Source organism: Varanus komodoensis, unplaced genomic scaffold (genome assembly GCF_004798865.1).
Source record: "Varanus komodoensis strain SLA01 unplaced genomic scaffold, ASM479886v1 scaffold9, whole genome shotgun sequence".
In the NCBI taxonomy this organism is placed as follows: domain Eukaryota; kingdom Metazoa; phylum Chordata; class Lepidosauria; order Squamata; family Varanidae; genus Varanus; species Varanus komodoensis.
Genome location: NW_025336598.1, coordinates 4,084,790 through 4,106,411, shown reverse-complemented (window position 1 = coordinate 4,106,411; position 21,622 = coordinate 4,084,790). Strand labels below are relative to the sequence as shown.

Here is a 21,622-nt window from a genome sequence, read left to right as displayed (position 1 = left end):
TAACTATGACACTTTGCTACAATGTAAAGTAGTGAGTATACGGCTTATATAACAGTGTAAATTTGCTGTCCCCTCAAAATAACTCAACACACAGCCATTAATACCTAAACCGCTGGCAACAAAACTGAGTATACCCCTAAGTGAAACTGTCCAAATTGGGCATTATTAGCCATTTTCCCTCCCCGGTGTCATGTGACTCATTAGTGTTACAAGGTCTCAGGTGTGAAAGGGGAGCAGGTGTGTTAAATTTGGTGTTATCACTCTCACTCTCTCATACTGGTCACTGGAAGTTCAACATGGCACCTCATGGCAAAGAACTCTATGAGGATCTGAAAAAAAGAATTGTTGCTCTATATAAAGATGACCTAGGCTATAAGAAGATTGCCAAGACCCTGAAACTGAGCTGCAGCACGTTGGCCAAGACTATACAGTGGTTTAACAGGACAGGTTCCACTCAGAACAGGCCTCGCCATGGTCGACCAAAGAAGTTGAGTGCATGTGCTCAGCGTCATATCCAGAGGCTGGCTTTGGGAGATAAGACATATGAGTGCTGCCAGCATTGCTGCAGAGGTTGAAGGGATGGTGGGTCAGCCTGTCAGTGCTCAGACCATGCGCCGCACACTGCATCAAATTGGTCTGCAGGGCTGTCATCCCAAAAGGAAGCCTCTTCTAAAGATGTTGCACAAGAAAGCCTGCAAACAGTTTGCTGAAGACAAGCAGACTAAGGACATGGATTACTGGAACCATGTCCTGTGGTCTGATGAGACCAAGATAAACTTATTTGGTTCAGATGGTGTCAAGCGTGTGCAGCAACAACCAGGTGAGCAGTACAAAGACAGGTGTGTCTTGCCTACAGTCAAGCATGGTGGTGGGAGTGTCATGGTCTGGGGCTGCATGAGTGCTGCCGGCACTGGGGAGCTACAGTTCATTGAGGGAACCATGAATGCCAACATGTACTGTGACATACTGAAGCAGAGCATGATCCCCTCCCTTCGGAGACTGGGCCGCAGGGCAGTATTCCAACATGATAACGACCCCGAACACACCTCCAAGACGACCACTGCCTTGCTAAAGAAGCTGCGGGTAAAGGTGATGGACTGGCCAAGCATGTCTCCAGACCTAAACCCTATCAAGCATCTGTGGGGCATCCTGAAACGGAAGGTGGAGGAGCACAAGGTCTCTAACATCCACCAGCTCCGTGAATTCGTCATGGAGGAGTGGAAGAGGATTCCAGTGGCAACCTGTGAAGCTCTGGTGAACTCCATGCCCAAGAGGGTTAAGGCAGTGCTGGAAAATAATGGTGGCCACACAAAATAGTGACACTTTGGGCCTAATTTGGACAGTTTCACTTAGAGGTGTACTCAACTTTTGTTGCCAGCGATTTAGACATTAATGGCTGTGTATTGAGTTATTTTGAGGGGACAGCAAATTTACAGTTATACAAGCTGTATACTCACTACTTTACATTGTAGCAAAGTGTCATTTCTTCAGGGTTGTCACATGAAAAAATATAATAAAATATTTACAAAATGTGAGGGGTGTACTCACTTCTGTGATATACTGTATATTTATAGCATATTTCAAGAGTTCCCAGTGCTTCATGTATACCGTACAACAATCCTGTAATGCAGGTCAGGGTTTACATTGCTAACATTCAGGGAGACAGTCAAGTACTGGATATGGCCACTGCAACTCCACTGATTCCACTGAGCTTATGTGATCCATTGTGAAGGGCTACAGGAATTAGTGTTTCTGAAAGAAACATTTCCAGAACAAGACAAGTCAGGGGAACTCCCTTCTGTGAGTTCCTCTGACGTGTGCTATTCAGGAAATGAACACTAATATTTGCTTCTGATTGCTTCAGGTACTGCTAAGTCCTACTAGCATGCAAGAAGTGTTGGATACTAACCACTGACACCTCTCTTCCTGTTTGTGTGTACTTAAGAATGTACAGTTTAGGGAAATTACTCAGGTATTGGGAAAAATACCTAAGAAGGTAAACTTGCAGATTTGGATCTAGATTTAGTCATACTTAAATTTGTTATCTGGATCCAACCCACAGGTTGAAGAGAGATAATCTATTCATTTTGGATAATGAACAGAGATTTACCATTTATTAATTTTATTAATGCTTATGGTGCTTAATCTGAAAAATGATAGCAAACAATTGAATCCATTGATTTATTTTGATTCCCCAACCCTTGATGCCTAATTTCAAAATTAAGAAAACAGCAGCATTAGAATCTCAGTTTTTAGGTTTTTTCTAATGGTTGCAAAGATAGCTTGAAAATATTATTATTATTATTATTATTATTATTATTAAATATGGAAGAGACCTCTGAAGCAAAGGTGATCATGGAGCTGTTTAGCCCTGTGCCTTGCCCTGTAAATTAGGACAAATAATGCAGACTCAGTAAAATATGAAAACTTGCAGAATTAATATGTAGAGGCTCAATACAGGACAAAGGGGAGAATTGAAGGTCTGTTTCCTCCCATTGCCCTTGGCTCCTCCACCCACTGTGTTATTGCAAATCTGCACTATTCTTGCACAATATGTCTTTTCACTCAGCTCCCTTATGTAGCCCAATACACTTCAAACTTTGGGCTGCTTTGGCCTGCCCAGTAACATGCCCTGACTGAGGTACAGGGATTCCTGGAATCTGTTCTATTTGGCACAAACTGCTTAGCTTTAGCTTAAAATGTGGAGCTGGTGCAGATGGTAACTGCTCTGCTTCTGATGCAGATGCATGAACTCCACCCCAAACTTACCTCAAAGATTAGTGTAGCATTGGGAGGTATCTTGGGGGGGGCTGCCAGCAGAGCCATATGCATATTCAGGCTTGCAGATAATTTGACAAAGTTCCCCTATTTTCATAGTTCCCACAGCGATATCCCATGCTTTGATAACTTCACCTAAATAACAACAACAGAATTTGGCCACATTACTAAAAATGAACAACTCTGCTGTCTTCAGGGTGGACTGATAAAACAGCAAGAAAAATATCAAATAATTTAATATTGATTTAAATCAAGTGTCCCACTGAAACTCTTTCATATATTTTCTGAACAAACCTGACTAGTAATTTTCTTGATAATGTAATACAGTTTTACACATTTCATTCTTCTAAGCAGTCTTCACATTTTTGCCACACTGTGTGTATTTTGCATATTTCCTTTTTTACTCATTGAAGGAATGCCTTTAAAATATTCCCATATAGGGTTTCTCTTAAGACCAGCATGCATGACAGTTGGAGGTTAAGAGCACAATGCTATACATCACCTCAGAAAAGTTCCACTGACTTCAGAGAGACAAACTCCCAGGTATGTAGCTACAAGTTTGCAACTTCACTGTGGGAGAAAAGGAGGATGCACACTGGGCATTTTATTTCTTTTTCTTTCCAGTATTGCTTCTTCCTGCTCTACTCTGTTTTGCTCCAGCCATGATCTCCCAAAATTGAAGTAGGATGCAAAAATGAAATATCTATGACTAATATATCAAAGGAAGTGTGGTAATTAACAGGCAGACAAAATCCACTGTAAATTCTGCTGTATTGTCTGTCTTAACTACCTTCTCTGCCTTCTGTAGTCCAACTCCAGCACCATACAGAAAAACAGCAATCCTATATAGAGTGTGTCATGCAACTTTAATCTAAGAAACTGAAAAACCTGATCTTCCAATAAAAGAGCTAGCAATTAGGCTGGAAAGTTATTTTTATGAGATAAAAACTGAAATTAATGTCCATATTTGATTGGTAGGTAGCTTTATTTTTATAGGACTGTAACATGTTTAGCACCCTTATGATGAGATGTAATTGTAATATTATGTTTAAGTGTGGGAAAATTAACTATCGTATGCATTTTAATAAAAATTGATTATATTTTAAAGTATAATTTAAATTTGCAAAATCCATTAAGTTGTTTTGTTGGTTCAAAACACCGATTTTTATTCACCCTTGTTGTCATCCATATCAATAGTCATTCACTCGTATGCTCAAAACGTAAAGTTGCTGTAGGGTCAGGTCCAAAACTATGTCACAAACGTCAAGGTCCAGGCCTTCTCCTGGTAATGAGTATCCTTTCTAGGAATGCCGATGGAAGATTCCAAGAATTACTTCCTTCTTGTCAAAGGAGTACAGGTGAAAATGAATATCACAACAGGAACAAGCAACCCTACATGTTTCAGATCTTTTAGACAACAGCTGCCAGCCAGCAAAACTAATTGTTTGGTATTACGGGACCTGTAGTCTGAAACATCGGTTTGCCTTGCCCTGCTTTAAAAGAATGATTATGATCATTATTTTTGTTATTATATGCTCTCAAGTTGCCTCTGACTTATGGCAACCCTATGAATGAATGCCCTCCAAAATGTCCTATTCCTGACAGCCCTACTCATTACATTGCATTTATGTCCCACTCTTTTTTCCTCCCTCAAAGAACCCAAGGCAGCTTACATAGTCTTCCTCCACTCCATTTTAGACTCATAACAACCCCATGAGGCAGGTCAGATTGGCCCAAAGTCACCCAGTGAGCTTCATGGCAGAGTGGTCACCAGAACCTGGATTCTCTAAGTCTCTAATACAACACTAACCATTATACCACATTGGCTCTCAATACTTGTGGCATATACTCTACAGACCAGAAATTTCAAGTCCAGATGTACTAGTGCAGTCATACAAACAAGAACAGAATACTGGAATTCACAGTGAGTATTTCTTGCATTTGGAAATAGGACATCCTACTGATACTCAAATGTCGAGTCTCCATCCTTTTATAGCAGTGAGCTTGAGTGGGTATTTCTTCCTTTCCTGAAAAGCCATTTTCCTGCTCCCTGTAGCTCCCCTCATTGCTTTTCCTGTAGACAGGGTTCTAGAAGTGTGTTTGAGGGAATAAATAACACATTAAAGGAAATCTTGTGAAGGAAAGAAGCTAGGAGGAGAATCTGGAGCACAAAACTGATGATGGGTAAGAGTTAAGTAGCTGACTACTTCTACACTCAAAATAGTCCCCACCTAAAGCTGTTCCACCTCATACATACATGAAAACAGGTGTGTGGCAGGGGAGATACAATGACAATGATACAAACTCTGTGACAAAATAAAACTTCAAAGAATCCCGAACATGACAGCATGTGGAAAAAATGGTATGAATAATATGTCCCACTGAAGACATTTAGGGTGCCAGCTGCCTCTAAAAGTGTTCAAGGAAAGCAAATAGCAGCAAGGAGGGAAGACAGTAAAACAGCAGCCATAGCAGGAACAGTAGAGAGAGAAAAGAAGTCTGCTGTGTTAAATGCAGGCTTAGAAGAGCTGGCTACTAGGTAGGACATACAAACCCTGCTATATGAAAGAGTTCAACGTAAGCCAGAACCAGACATTGTCTAAGCTGACTAAATCTTACAATGTTATCACTTTAAAGTACAGTGGTACCTTGGCTCACGAACTTAATCCATTCCAGGACTCTGGTCGTGACCCAAATTGGTCATGAGCCAAGCCAAATTTCCCCGTAAGGGTCAATGTAAATAAGGTTAATCCGTTCTGCAACTATGTTTTTAACTCACAAAAATCTGAAGCGAAGTGACAAAGAACAACAAAGATTGTGGCCATCTCCCCCCACCCAGAGATCGTGAGGGGGGATGGGGGAGATGGGTGCAATTGTGGACATGCTAGGAGGGAGGTGGGCGCGTGGGGGGGGAGGCAGGCATGGGCACGCTTGGGCAGGGAACATGGGCACAATCGCAGTCATCTCCCTCTCAGCATGAACGCAGCCATCTCCCCCCACCCTCCTCCAGCACAACAGTGATCGCACCCGTGCAGGGAAGGCAGGTGTGCTCACAATCATCACATGATGCAGAGTTTGCAACCTGCTGCAAAATTTTTATGAAATTTCTGTTCATGACCTGATTTGGTCATGAACTGAGGCGTTCGTGATCCGAGGTACCACTGTAACTGAGGAGCATTTAAATACCACTCTGCCACTGCCAGCAATCTTGTTCCAAGGTAGTTCATAGTAGCCAAAGCATAGGATATTATTCCAAATCTGATTACCTACAAAAGGCATTGGTAATAAGACTATGGACTTTAACAACTGCAATTTCCTAGCACTTTATAACTTCACCAAACATGAAAAGTCCTTCATGCAATGGCTCATTTACCCATAATAGCAACAGGAGGTAGTATCTAATACTATTCCCATGTTAGGGTGGGGTCACAGCTAATGTAATAGGAAGGTGGCAGGTCCTGCAGCAATCAGAAGTGAACAAAACATTCATTTCTAGAACAGGGCATATCAGAAGGGACTTCTCCTCATACATCTGTTTCTAAAAATGAGCGCGTTCTTGTTTCAGGGAAAATGAAATTAAATGAAACAAAGGTTTAAAAAGGATCATGGGTTGTACAGGGATTGAACCTATGTCCTTAGTATTACTGGCAGCACACATTCATCACCCTCTTAGGGGACCTCACTCCATGATATGATAGCACAGCTGGGTCCAGGCAACACAATCACCCACTGTTCCACATTCAACCTGTATTCCATTTTGGGAGCGGATTATTGTGTTGTGTGAACCCAGTCACTGTGGCTTGTGATTAGTTAACAAACCACACTGAGAAAACCATGCCAGATTTATACATCACAACAAGCCACCATGAAATGAACAATGCTGACAACTCATTATGGTTTGTTGTGTGATGTTGCTTCTATGAAGCTTTATCTGACGAATACAACATTAAATTATTTTCCATTGTTTTGAATACAGTGTGCTATATATTGTTTAAAAAATACTGTCAATGGACATGTTACTATGTGCCAGGCACAGAACATACTACCTTTCCCAAAGTCAAATGAGAACTTTTCCTTTCTGTCCCGACTTGAATCAAACTTTGTGCCATCTAGCAGCCAGCCAGTGTAGTGAACAGTCACTTTATCACCTATCATTGGAGATTCCGTCCCTATTCCTTCTTTCTTGATAATCTGTGAAGAAAGAACAAATCAGTTATTTACCTGAATTTCTAAGAAGCTATGCTTACCCAACAAGGCAATATTAAGTCTGTTAGATAAAAGCAATTTCACAGCTTTGGATAGGAATAATGGCACTTTTACTACTTATAGAATTTTATTCAGTCAGTAAAAATCTTAAAACTATACTCTGCTGTTTATGTATGTAACATTTAGGGCAAACCGTATTCCCTCTTCTCAAAGAGCAAATATGACATTAATAGTTTTTTTATACATTCCTTGTTGTTCCAGATCCAGATTCCACTATGAATGTTTCCCATGAATTAGCTGTGCTTGCATGCATTAAAAAAGCAGGTAGCCATTCACACTCTTGACTATAGCTAACACTACCTGTCACATTAGATCAGAGGGTATAAAAGTATGGTCTAAGGGAAAGCAAACAAGTAGTCGTCACATGGCTAAAAACAGTACTTTGCAATCAGATCTCACTGTGCAAGGATAAATCCATTAGTGTGTGTTAAATGAACCAGTAACCCTCCACTCCCTTGTATAGAAGGGGGTAAAATTGTAGGTGTGATATAAAAATTGACATCCCTGTAGTTCAAAATCAATTGGAGTCATGCAACCTCCTTTTTTTCTGCCACTGTGAAGCATCTGGAGTAGAAGCTGTCCTGTTACGGATGTAATGGGTCATGGATAATTACTCCCTTTGCTAGGAAACGACGAACTTCTGACCGCAGTGCAGAAAACAAAGAGGTGGTAAGGACAATGCACAAAAACTGAATGATATTGAAAATTATCTTGTAGCCTTTCTGGATGATGGTAAAGACCCTACTGTCAGATAGTATTGCCTTCCACATGGGAAGGAAAAGGGAAAGACAGGTTTCCTTACCTGTAACTGTTGTTCTTCCAGTGGTCATCTGTGCATTCACACATATGGGCTCCTTGCGCATGCATGGAGCAGTTTTTCCAAAGCTGATTAATTAGTATTTGGCGGGAGCTTAAGGGCGGTTAGCATAAGGGTGGGGCTCCCACTGAGACCTCAGTTCAAGCTGAGACCGCTATCATCATTGAGTCATTGACACAGAATAACCCACGTTTCAAGATAGAGGCACCAGAGGGGATGGCGGGTAGGTTTGTGTGAATGCACAGATGACCACTTGAAGTACATCTGTTACAGGTAAGGAAACCTGTCTTTATTCTTCGTAGTCTCTGTGCATCACACATATGGGTGACTGATGAGCTTACCTCAAGGAGGAGGTCGCACAGTGAAGTAAAGCGGAGAGGACGGATCTGCCAAAGGCGCAGTCCTCTCTTGATTTGACATTGAGGCAGTAGTGTCTAATAAAGGTCGACAGCTCTCCTGGGGACTCCATCTGGGCTGGATGATGGCCTGTCCACAATGAGCACCCCAACCACAGAGGGAGGTGTCTGTTACAACAGTGACTTGAGAATCCCAAGGGGAGAAAGGGACTCCAATAGCTGTATTGGTCCTTTCTGTCCACCAATATAAAGATTCTTGGATCCGTGGTGGAAGGTGGAGCATGGTATGGCATGGTATTGAGTCATCAGGTCGAAGGACGCCAGGAACCAGAGTTGGAGAGGCCTCATGAAGAGATGCACTAGCAACTGGGATTGCCACAGACATCAGTCTTAAAATGTGTTGGATTGATCTGGCAGTTGGCGAGGAGGTATCGATCAGAGATTGGACCTCTCTGGACATGGTGCACAGTCTGTCACAAGAGAGGAAAGCTTTTGCCAGTATGGACTTGAGTCTGGCTCCAATGAAGTCGATTGACTAAGAAGAAGAAAGGTGAGATTTAGTTGTATTAATGTAAAGTCCAAACCTGGAAAGGAGGGAGCAAGTAAGCTTCGTTGCTTTAAAGGAAGCTTCACATGAGTGAGCTACAATAAGCCGGTCATCGCGGTAGGGATACACATGAATACTAGAGAGGCAGAGAAAAGCACACACCACTGACATACATTTAGTAAATACCCTGGGTGCTGTTGCTAACCCAAAGGGGAGAACTGTAAAATGGAAAACATTGTTATTTATCTGGATGCAGAGGAAGCATCTATAGGATTCCTCAATTATAATATGAAAGTAGGCATCTTTTAAGTCAACTGATGTGACCCATGCACCTTCAGAGAGTAGCAGTAGGTGGTAGGGGTTCTAGATTGATAGGAAGAGCTGTGCCACTTACGTGAGGCGTATTGCCTTTGGAGGGTTGGTTGATTAAGCCCCATACAGTGTGCAGTTTTTCTGGCCTTTAGAACCGAGTTCATTCGGTCATCCGTGGCCAGCGCCATCAAATGGCATATCTTCAATCCATGCCTTGGCTTTGCCTGACAAGCCAGAAGATCAAAGCCACGCAAAGCGGCGGAGACCTATTGCTCTCACCATATTGCGAGCACCACCCTCAACCCGGTGTCACACTGTGATGATCTCCTGTCTGGCCAAGTGAGTAGCCTCATTTTTACTCTCATTCACCAGGTCTTGGGTGTCTTTTGGCAGCAAGGAGCCTAGGGATGCCATTCTGTCCCAACCATAAGACGATATCTGGCCATGGTAGCTTGGTAAATGGCCATTTTTATGGACAGAGCTGATGAGGAATAGAAGCAGCAACCAATAGCATCAAGGTGCCTGCCTTCTTTGTCAGACAGAGTGGTGTGCTCCCTTCTGGAGTGTGACTGGGGAGACTCTACAATGATAGAGTTTGGCCAAAGGTGTTGGAATACAAATTTGGCGTCTTTCTCTTGGACCCGATACATATTCTATAGGTGGCGAGGTGCTGAGGCCATGGATGCCGAGGATCTCCATTCATGATGGGTTGCATCCAGCAGAGTTGGCAGTAGCAGAATGGTAACAGGTCCAGCGGACTCTGTGTAAATAACCTCAAAGACCAGGTCCTTGGCTCTAAAGGGTTCTAGCCTAGGGTTAAGTCCTAGACTGTGAGCCACTTGGAGGACTTGGGATGAGAAAAATCCAGTGTCCTCACGTGGTCAGGATGGGTCAGAAAAAGTTGCCATAAGACCTGGCAATGTATCAGACTGCTGGAGAAGATGCCATCAAAACCGAAGTGTATTGCCCTTGTTCAGAGAGATGTTCTGTTCTATCTGTATGATGGCTGAGCAAGGAGGACGGAGGTCATCTATCCGTGAACCATAATAAATTGGCAGGGTCTCGAGCAGGTTGTTGTAGTGCACCGTGAGAGCTAGGACCAGGCAAGGGATCATGTTCCGAGCCCGATGGGCTCCAGTGTGATCCTTATCTTGAAATGATGATCCCCACTGTTCCACACAGAATTCAAAATTGAAATCCCCTTGCCGTCTTGGGAGAGATTGATGTGTCTTATAAGGCGTCTGAGCCAGGGGTGATCAAGAGCACTGTCAGTTCTTTATCAGGTTGGAGAAATATGGTTGGTACCGAGGGTGATGGAGAGGGTCCTCTCTGTACCAAAGGGTGAGTTGGCTGAGGCAGCTGAACTGGCGACTCCTGGATTTCTCCTTCAGATACCAAAGTGCTCCATGGAAGTTGAAATGGCTCTAGGGATTGTCCCGGGTTCTTCTGGCTTTGGGGCAGCGCCAAGTCTTCAGTACACAGGAGGCTGCTAGGTACCTACAACTCGGAGCACGTATGGGCGCTTTTTGCACTCCCCTTCTCTTTAATAAGGGTGAGCAATTTTGGTGGCTTTGCTTTCTTTTCTGCCTTCTTTTGTTCCTCCACCTTAGGCATTTTTGCCAGTGGAGGAGGTGAGCCATCTGGGTTTTGAGCTGAAGCCGCCGAGGTAGATGGCTGAAGGTCTTCAGCATGCAAGGCATGGCTCCAAGGTTCCACTTTTAAATGGTCAGCCCGATGTTTCCTTGCCTGCTTCGTAAAAGCTTGGCAGTGATAACAAGACTTGATGACATGAGACTCTCCCAAGCAGAAAGACAAAGGGAATGATCATCCGTCGGAGGGAGTTTGCTACCGCATGTGGTGCAGTTGCAGAAAGCACCTTTGAATGCCATTTGTCTGGCTGACAAGGTTCAACGAAAAAACTCAGGGGTAACCACTGTAGGATGCAATTAGCCTGTCTGTCTGTCTTTCTTTGAGCAATAGGGAGAAGACAGAGAGAAAAGAAAACCTGACCCATAGGGAGTTATCACATGTAACTTGTGAGGTAAGTTGGAGATGAACTTCCCAATGCGCTCACGATGGCGGTTGAAGAAAAGCTGAGGTCTCAGTGGGAGCCCCGCCCTCATGCCAGCCACACTGGGGGCCGGGCTCCCACCAAATACTAATTAATCAGCTTTGGAAACTTCCTGAAAAACCGCTGTACGCATGCACGAAGAGCCCATATGTGTGATGCAGAGACTACAAAGAATAACAATGAATTCCAAGGACAGGATGATATAAGAGGGATGAAGCAGAGTGGAGGAGTCAAATAAAACTTGAGTAAGCAGAATATAGTTCTTTTTATGGTTAAAACAAAATTGAGCAGCAGTATACTGATGTTTAGGCATAGAAGTGCCTGTTCTCTGATAGACAGTCCACTTGGCTGTAATATGGATAAAAGTTAAATTGCCTGGACCACATACGTGGCCTTTAAGGAATAGGAAGCTATTTGATACCCATCTTCCTTGCATTAGTTTGGCTTTCTGAACAGAGTCCATTGCTTCATCTGTTTTGTTGAAGGCCATCTCAATCAAAAAAGGCCATCTCAATCAAATGGAAGGTCTACTATGTAGGGGCAAGCCTCTTGCAACAGTCCTGCTGACCTAAACTAGGCAAGACACAAGTAATCCTACCATACCATGACTTCTGTGTTGCAGTCTGCCTAGTGTAGCCATATTGATTTGTTGGTAGGAAAGGTGAGTTGCTTCAGATTTAAGAAATTGTAAGTAATTCCCTCCAATGGTCAGGTAGGTAGTCACACAGGGAACTCATCTCTTTCAGAAAATGCTAGTATTGAAACATGGCAGTGTGGGACTTAGAAATACAGAATTCAAGGACCAATCTAGTCTGCGACCTTCCTTGTCCACCAGAAAGGAATGAACTCTGTGCAACCTGAAGTGATTCACAGAATTATAGAATAGTGGAAGGGGCAAAGAAGGCCATTGGGTTCAACTCCCACTGGGTGCAAACTCCCAGCTTAACACAGGCCTCCAGGTTAAATCATCCCACGTAGATGGCTGTCCAGCTGTTACCATTATCAAACCTGGACAAGGATGGGAAAAAGAAGTGTTGAATTCTCTTGAACACAGTACAGTGGTGCCTCATATTTTGAACGACTCTGATGATGATTCAGGGTTTGAACATTAGAGTCGAGATAAAATCACTCTGCCATTCAAACCATGCTTCTAAGTTTGAACTGTGAGCAAAGTGAAAAAACTGTGGTCGCAGTGAAAATGTCATTAGTTGTGTGCACAAGTAGAAAAAAAATATAGTAAAAGACACATTACCATTAATCCCCCTCAAAATACTGTCCTTCACTTGAATCAATACATCTTGAATCAATTCAGGACATCGAGGTAGCCATGGCAGTGCAACTGAAGACACTCACAAAAGAAGACTTTCAGAACTGCTTCAGAAAGCGGCAAGAACGATGGGGCAAGTGTTTCCAAAGTGAGGGGGAGTATTTTGAGAGGGATTAATGGTAATGGATTAATGGTAATACAGTGTCTTTTACTGTAATTTTAAAAATTATTTCAACATTTTCCTTGTATATATCCTTGAACTTAATTCATTTCAGGAGGCCGTATTTGCTGTTTAAGTTTATAGAAATGGATATTGTTTAGGGTCTAGGAATGGATTAATTCACTTTCCATTATTTCTAAAGGGGAAATTGATTCAGAATTTGAATGATTCAAACTGCCTCCTGAAATGAATTAAGTTTGAAGTACGAAGCACCACTGTATATACTCTCCAACCTCTTTGATGTTGCGGTCATGGAAGATGATGCCTTCTGTAATTGTGGCACTGTCTTCAACAAGGTTGAGCAAAAGGGAATTGCCATCACTGGTGATACCTTAGTGTAGAGGACAATGAACACCAGATTTTTTAACTCTGGATCCTGAGATTGAGCCAGGATCCTGAGAAGGTCCAGAGATTGAGCCAAACTCAGAACCTGGCCCAAAAAGTAGCACAAGTCTTTTGAAGGTAATGTGGATCAACTGCTGCATCAGACAATGAAACTGAGAAGCAGGAAGCAAAGTCTGAAGGTAGTCCTCCGGAGTCTGGCCGATAACACTCCTCAAGAAGATGGAGAAGGATCGGCTGTTTGGCAATGGAAGAGTGGTTGCAGAAAATGTAAGAAAGTAGTTTATATCATCATGGCTGAGGATAACATTAACTGCCCTGTTACTAGCAGAGTTATGAGCAATGGAGGAGGAAGAAGAGGCTGGAAGACATCCTCAGTCAGGAGTTATGAAAAATGTTGGTTCCAGAGTGAAAGTGTGCCAAAATATGTGTTCCTACTATGCAGGAGACAGACTTTTGGTCTGAATCAGCATGGGTCTTCATGCTTCCCAGGACACTGGGTGTTTCAAAGGCTCCAGGCCTTGACGGGTTACACCCAAGAGTACTGAGGGTGTACTCTCGCATCCATTGGCCTCCATTTTTGAGGCCTCGTGGAGAACAGGTGCAGAGGGTGGCCGGTGGTCACAATCTTGAAAAAGGGTAGTAGAACGGACATGGGGAATTACAGACTGGTTAGCCTTAGGTCAATTCTAGGAAAGACAATGGAAAGGCTCATAATAGCAAGCAATGTAGTAACCCTAGATAGGGAAGGGAGGTTGGCGGCCATGCAACATGGCTTCCACAAAAACAGGTGGAAGATCAACCTTGTGGAATTCTATGACAAGGTCCCAAGGTGGCTAGATGGCGGGGACACAGTGGATGTGTCCCCAGGTGGTTTACCTGGATTTCAGCAAGACCTTTGACAAAGTGCCACATGATATACTGGTTGAGAAATTGAGAAGTTTGTGGATAGACCAATGCACTGTCTGATGGATTAGAGCATGGTGGAAGGACCAAAAGCAGAGAGTAACTATTAGTGGGGAATCATTGGGACGGCAGCCACTGATGAGTGGGGTCTGCCAGGACTCTGTCTCAGGACAGATGCTATTCAATCTTTTCATCAATGACCTGGAAGAGGGGGTGACATGTCTGCTGCTGAAATTTGCAGGTGATACTACAATGGGGGTGGTGGCCAGAACTGAGGTGCAGGTACTCTAGATCCAGAAGGATCTGGACAGACTATGGAAGTGGGCAGGGGACAACAGCATGGCGTTCAATGCAGATAAGGGCAAGGTCTTGCACTTGGAACATAGGAAGGGTGCCATAGGTGCAGAATGGAGGACAAGTGGCTGGAGAGCAGCACTTGTGAAGGGGACCTCGGGGTACTGGTCAACTGCAGGCTAAACATGAGTCAGCAGTGTGACGCGGCAGTTAAGAGGGCAAACGACACCCTTGGCTGCATAACCAAAAGAGTGGCTTCTAGATCAAGAGAGGTATTACTGCCACTCTATATGATCTGGTGCGCTCACAAATGGAGTATTGTGTTCACTTCTGGGCTCTGCATTACAGGAAGGATATAGCCAGGTTCGAATGGGTGCAGCCTGGGGCCACAAGGATGGTGGCCAGATTGCAGGGAAAGCTGTATGAGGAAAGACTGAGGGAACTGAGTCTTTTCAGCCTGAAGAAGAGGACACTGAGGGGATCTGTTGGCAACATATAGGAACATGGGGGGGCGTCACAGGGAGGGGGTAGACACCTGTTTTTCCTGGTGGTGGACAGCAGGTTATGTTCCAATGAAGCAAAGCTCAGGGAACCAAGGTTCTATCTGGATGTCAGGAAGTACTAGCGTATGGAATGGGCTTCCATGGGAGGTGGTTGAAGCCCCATTGGTGAGGGTGTTCATGTACAGGTTGGACATGCACATGGTAGGCATGTTATGAGTGAAGCTGGTTGGAGCTGGGGGTCAGGCTAGATGGCCTGGGAGGTTCCTTCTGACTTGCTCTGTTTCTATGCTATACTCAACCTCCTCTTGTACACAACATTATCATTTGCATGCTAAGAGAGATCAGACCAAATTCACTGCAATTTAGAGACCAAATCCTTTCCTCAACTTCAAGGGAGAAGGCACTGAAATTCAGTAGCATTTCCAGGAAATCAGTACATTTTAGAATTAATTCACAGAGATCTTCCTCTGCGACCAATGTAAAAGGAATTAGATTCCAGACACTCAGTTTTACAAATAGCACCCTCAAGTGTACACTCCCCCTTACTTTAGAAACATGGGAACATTCCACAGAGAGGGCATTCCCATGCCCAGAATTTGTTGTCATATAGCCTAGACTTCACAAGTTATTCCTTCACCATTACTAGGGCCATACAGATAATATTAGCCCTACTGTTGTACCAGTCAATGATCTTGTGGACTTCCCATACAAATCTATCAGTCACAAAAGGTATTTTCAACACAGGCAATCCTCTAGTATACCACACACTCTTAAACAGCTGTTAACTGGTAGCTTCTGCCAATTTTACTGCCTTTTGTTTTGAATTCCTCAAATAATTTCTTGTGGATACCCGATAATTATTTACTACTCTTCTTTAGTACAGTTTGTGCGCACTTCCCCATAATCCCTTATTATTGACTGTGCTGACTAGAGCCAATGGGATTTGTAGGCCAAAATATCTGGAAGGCTGTAGGTTACCCACCTGTGATCCACAACAAACATGGAAAACATATGGCACTTCCCATATTCTTGGCCTATATTCTTGTCAGCCCTAGTCAGAGAGCCAACAATGAGAAACCATGAAAGTTGCAAGCCACAACTCCTGGAGGACATCAGGTTGAGGGGACAACTTGCTTAAAACATACAAAGTATTAACATTTCATAATGATCACACAATACAAGATTTATTTGTGTGGGACCCACTGTATCAAGATGTGAGACAAGTCAAAAGCCTAAATGAATCTGATGGTCAATACAGCAGTCACATTCATGCACACCACAAAGCCACAAATCTTCAGAATTATAGGTTACTGTTTACAGGCAGGTGACTAAAGCACCCTGCTCCATTCCTGATATACTCAGACTTTGATCTGGGAGAACTAAGTTCCATCTCAACAAAGACTCCCTCTGGAACACTGGGGCCATCCAGTTTGATTTCCTATTCATAGAATGAAAACAACAGAATATTACTAAAATATCTGTAAATGCTCTACATGATTAATATGGAATATTCAGTAATTAGTAATAGTAATACTTTCAAAAGCCCGAACACTTTTTTTGGTTTCTTATTTTTAATCATTTTTAGTAGGTGACAAAAGATAACCCATTTTTAGAAAAATGCTAACAAAAAATTACATCAAATTTTTACTGCCACTCAGGGTGGCCCTCTCAGGAACTTGTGTACACATGGAAGCACCTGCATCCTTCCGAGAAACATTATTCTGCACTGCAAAATGAAAATACAGGACTCTTGTATGCACCTATTCTAACCCAACAGAAAAGCTAATATTTAACTGCTGAAGAAACCCCCCCCCCCCAAAATCTCTTGTGCAGAAAGCAATCTGGTAACTGCATAGCCTTATAGAATGTGGCATAGTAGAAAACTTGTACTTGATTACTGAATGATGACATTACGGTGTGCATTGCACCGTTTAGTAGATTTTAATGAAGTAGCAACCCTGATCTCACAAAAGTTTCCTTTCCTCCCTTCCTGCATCAGGTCTCACACAAACAAGCAATACCAGTTACCAAGATGCATTTCCTTCCTTTACAAACAACACATCTCTATGCCAACTTAATTTAGTCACTAGATTCCCTCAAGCATGAAGGGAGAATTGGGAGACTAAGAGAATGGGGCATGTTCAGCCTTGAGAAGAGAAGACTGAGTGGGGCCATGATATTCCTATGTAAGTGCCTCAAAGGCTTAAGTACCACATCCGACCCTACTATTCTATGATTCTATTGACTTTATCACAACCCTCTCACCAAATCATATACAATAGTTCTCCAAGAGTGAATAAAAAAATCTGTTTCACCAACAGAAGAAAATTTGGTACACGGGATGGATTTCAAGGAACACCATTTTTCCGAAAAAGAAGAAACTAGACTCAGCCTTGCTTGGAAGTCAACATATTTCTGTGATGTGTGAATATGGATCCCATGTTGAAACTCTGAAGGTGTGAGCCAAACCTGCTTGTTGGGAAGCAGAGTGGCCATTTAAACAAACAAACAAACAAGACTGGCCATGCTCCTCTGTCAATCAGCTTGACCTGCAAAAATTCTGTGAGTGATGGCAGGGGATTCACCAACTCAATTTCGTATCAGGTTGTTTCTGAGACACAGAAGACAACTCTCCCTGCAATAAAAGCCTATTGCAAACCTTACAGATGAGGTGGAAAGAGGCAGTGTGTGCATGCTCAGAGGCAATGCACACAAGCTCAGGCTGAAACCTGGCGCTGATAAATTGGGAGTCTGAGCACTCAGGTTCAAATTAAAACAATGCTTCTAAGATGACATCCAATGCACAGCTGCAACTCCACTGTTCCCCAAGCAAGCCACTGTTTCCTCTCCAGGTTCCCACAAAATCTCAATCCCTTCTCCCTACTGGAATACTGCCTAATGTTGGACGTGCTTGAAAACAGCAGAGAAACCCTAGACATTAAAGGAACAAGCTATGATGGAGAAAGCTACTAGTGAATCTTGCTCCTGCCCTGAACTCAGCACAATGGCATTTAACTAAGCCACTGTTTTCTTAGCTTCAACCCAATTTTATGAAATATGGGAACGACAATAGTTTATATCATAGCGCTGTTGCGAGGATTAACTATGATAATATGTGCAAAGCACTTTGGGGGGGGTGTTGTTACTTTTTTTCTTTCCACTGTAGTATAACTTACCAGGAAGTCCCTTGGTTAACTCCAGTAAGTGGTAGACGCAGTCTCCGTGTGCTGAAACTGCTCAGCCTCTCATACGCAATATGGGGGGGGGGGGGGGGGTCAATCATATTGTCCTACCTTGCGAGCTGTTGTAAAGATTGCTATGATACAGCACATGGGCGCGCGGAAGATTGGAAATAACCCGTGTAAGTTCTAACCATAAGTATCACCACCACTACCGCCGCCGCCGCCGCCATTAGCATCGCCTTCTTTCAGGCAATCCGTTCGTCCAGGCAGCGATACCTTGAGGACTCCGCCGTCGTTTTTGGGGGTAATATCCACTCCTCCCTCTCCCTCCGGCGCCGCGGTCATCTCCTCGGCCTTCCCTTCTTCGGCGGTCATGGTAATCACCCTTCTCTTCTTTCAGGCGAGGAACCGGAGCTGGGGAGACGTCCGCTCGTCTTCGAACCAACCACTCGACCGTGCAAGCGCAGCCGGTGTTACAGGACTGCCACTCAGCCCTTAACGGCGACCACCGCGACTCTTCCTCAACCGAGGTGCTGGGCCTGTTTCGTCTCCGCTGGAAAGGAAGGGAAGGCTCTTTCTCCGTCTGCCAGACAAGCTCGCTGCCTTCTCTGTAGCGCCACCACCGACGACGGACTGGAAGGAAGAGGCTCAGAAGTTTCTAGAAAAGAGGAGGAGGCCGGTCTTGCTGGGACTGTTTCAAGTAACTGCTTCTCCTGGACGGGCTTATGATTCCAGCGGCAAAGACAAGCGTTGAAAGTGATGTCAAATTGTGTGAGAGGGGGAAATCGTCAGCAGAGGGAGCAGAGGCAGATAGGCTAAGACCGCCTTATGCATTACGCATTTACACTTTTAGCTGTAGCGGCCTTTGAGATGAATTTGAATTGAAGTAACTTGTCAACTTGTTGACGGATAAGAAAGGCATGAAACATGCTACAAATTAGCATCATTTCTTATTTTCAAATGCAAGTGAATAGATTTCTTTTTTTTTAATAAACGAAGTACATGAATTGTGAAGTACTGATCAATAGGTATAATTTTCATTGGTTAAATCATGAAATCATTGACACATAACCAGGCCTAAGAAAAACCCTCTTTTCTAGAAATTGGTATGTATGCATCCTTGAAATGTAGCTGACACTGACCAGGCACCAGTCCAAAGAAAACTAGTTGGCACTTGACCAAAAAAAAAAAAAAAAGGGCAGTTCAAGCAAAGGACGATCCACACCAGCCCACCCCATCCTCCTCCTCTTCTATGTAATAGCTCCTCATGGACAGCCAGTGTGGTGTAGTGGTTAAGAGCATGGGACTGGGACTCAGAGGATCTGGGTTCTAGTCCCTGCTCAGCCATGGAGCCAACTGGGTGAGTTTGGGCCAGTCACAGACTCTCAGCCCAACCTACCTCACAGGATTGTTGTGGGGATATGATGGAGGAGGAGATGTAAGCTGCCTTGAGCCCTTTGTAGGAAAAAGGCAGGATATAAATCGAAAAATAAATTAAAAAATAAAATAAAATTCTCCTCACTTCTTAGTAGCATCTTCTTTGGTGTGTAAGTGGGAAAGATCATGCCATTGCAACTTTCTACTTCTGTAACCTATTGGAAAGTGTTAGTTGTGTTACATGTAACCCTTTAATGATCAATATTTAAAAGGGCCAACTGAGGACTGCTCAGAAGTGCCATCTGGAACAATTTGTTGATTGCCAAGAATTTGTTGGTCTTCTCAAGAATAAATCCTTTAAAAGAAAACCTTCCCCTGTTGTGTACTTTGAACATGGACACTAGGACATGAACCATTTGATCAACAATTAAATGTAAGTGAATGGGTTTCTTTTTTATAAACCCATAGAAGTATATGAATTGGCTTGGGACTCATCTGCTTTAATTGCCAACAATATTGCATTCAATATGCAATTTTCAGAATATCAATGCTTACATTAGATTCCTCTTTCACTTTCTGATGTAACACTTTAACCAATACTCTTAGGTTTCTTTTCTTTGGACAAAGTATTCAATTTTTTAGTTGTTGCTGTTATCAGGATCATCATCCTTATGAGGTAATTGTGAAAAAATGTAAATTATACCACAGTTGGCTAACATTTGGTGAAATCTTTGAAACTATTATGACAGTTCTGGACTCATAAGAAAAAGAAAGTTGAATCTAAAGCTTGTGGTGAAGCTTCGCAGCATGGATTTGTGGGGAGGAGCTTTGAAATTTAGTCCATAGGCCACAGATCTTTAAAAAATTGAAAAAAGATTATCATCTGGAGTGAATAAACAGGGAAGCTTTTTGAATGTAACTTATGGCCTTAGTAAATGCATTAGTTGTGATGGCCCTGGTCAATGAGCAGCATTCACTGATGAAATTTGTGTGCACGCATGCATGTTTGTAACAAAAGAAAGCAGAAATAGAAGAAGCTCTGAGGCTATAATTCTGGTACCTTTTGAAGAAATCCATAATATATTGAAATAATTTTAGGAAATATAAATGAAAAATGTGGAACATATATTGCAAACTCTGTAAATTATACCAGGAAAAATCTTGTTTTTTACTTTCACTTATGAATAAAATTATTTACAAAAACCAAGATGTGTCCCTTCTGCATATTATACACCACCCTCTCCTCATTCATTTTACTCAACTCAACAATAAACCCATTGAATTCAGTATGTGTATATTGGATGCACATCTTGATATGATGAGGGGGTTTCAGAGAGTCAGAAAAGCTGAGAGCAATGTTACCAGGAGCCCAGACTATCTCACTAGGCTGGTCTCCTATCAGGGTCACCCAACCTGGAATGGTTAAAGCAGAAATACCAGAGTGAGACTCATCCACCCTCTTCAGGAGGAATGGTTCTATCAGAACAGGAAAACTGATATCTCTAATGGTGATGGGGGTGGAGAAAGGGCAGCAACTAGGTAGCAGCAAAAGCTGAAGGTGACACTGGCACAGACAAGGGCAGTGATGCTCAAGGTACCTCTGATTAGCACTGCAAAGAAGAAGGAAATGATAAACTACTACTGAATCTTCTCACTTTGGAAACCCTATGATGAAACAATCCAAAATTAAACAAGAGATATACCAGAACATGAGATTCCCATGTCAGAAGGCCCTTGAAGGGAAGGACAAGTACCAATAGCACTGCTGCTTATGAAACAACTAGATTACAGTAGAAAGAAAGTTTAGTGACTGACATGCGCAGAGGTGAAAGGAAAGTCTGATGCTACACAACATATTCAACTGGAACATGAAATGTGAGAAGTATGAATCAAGGCAAACTGGAAGCTGTAAAACACAAATGGAATGGTTAAACATTACAGTACTTGGTGGGAGGAAACTAAAGTACAGTGGTACCTCGGCTCACAAACACCTCAGTTCATGACCAAATTGGGTCACAAACAGATATTTCATAAACATTTTGACTCTGATCACGAACTCCGCATTGGGTGGTGACCGCAATTGCTGCCATCTCCCCCCACCCCCGCCTCAGTGGGGAGATGGCCGCGATTGTGCTGGGGGTGGGAGGGGGGAGATGGCCGAGAGCACGCCCGTCTTTCCTGCATGAGTGCAACCGTGATCTCAGCCACCTCCCCTCCCAGCACAATTGCCCCCGTCTCTCCACCCCCAGCGCACCCGCGTTCACGCCCGTCTCTCCCCCACCCCCCGTGGCCAGCATTTGTGTCTGTCTCTTCCCCCTGCGTGCTCGCATTTGCGCCCATCTCTCCCCACAGTGCGCCCAGATTCATGTCCGTCTCCCCCCACC

The 21,622-nt window shown here is 43.3% G+C and overlaps 1 protein-coding gene across 1 annotated transcript in view; it reads right to left on the bottom strand.

Annotated features, from left to right (window-relative positions):
• Positions 1–18,496, bottom strand: part of FKBP4 (FKBP prolyl isomerase 4) — a 78,939-nt gene extending 60,443 nt beyond the window's left edge. Inside the window, 4 exon segments of the mRNA XM_044417781.1 lie at positions 2,770–2,808; positions 2,810–2,913; positions 6,825–6,969; positions 18,138–18,496. Of these exon segments, the coding sequence (XP_044273716.1) occupies positions 2,770–2,808; positions 2,810–2,913; positions 6,825–6,969; positions 18,138–18,236 (387 nt within the window). The 5' untranslated portion in view covers positions 18,237–18,496.
• Between the last annotated feature and the right edge of the window lie 3,126 nt (positions 18,497–21,622).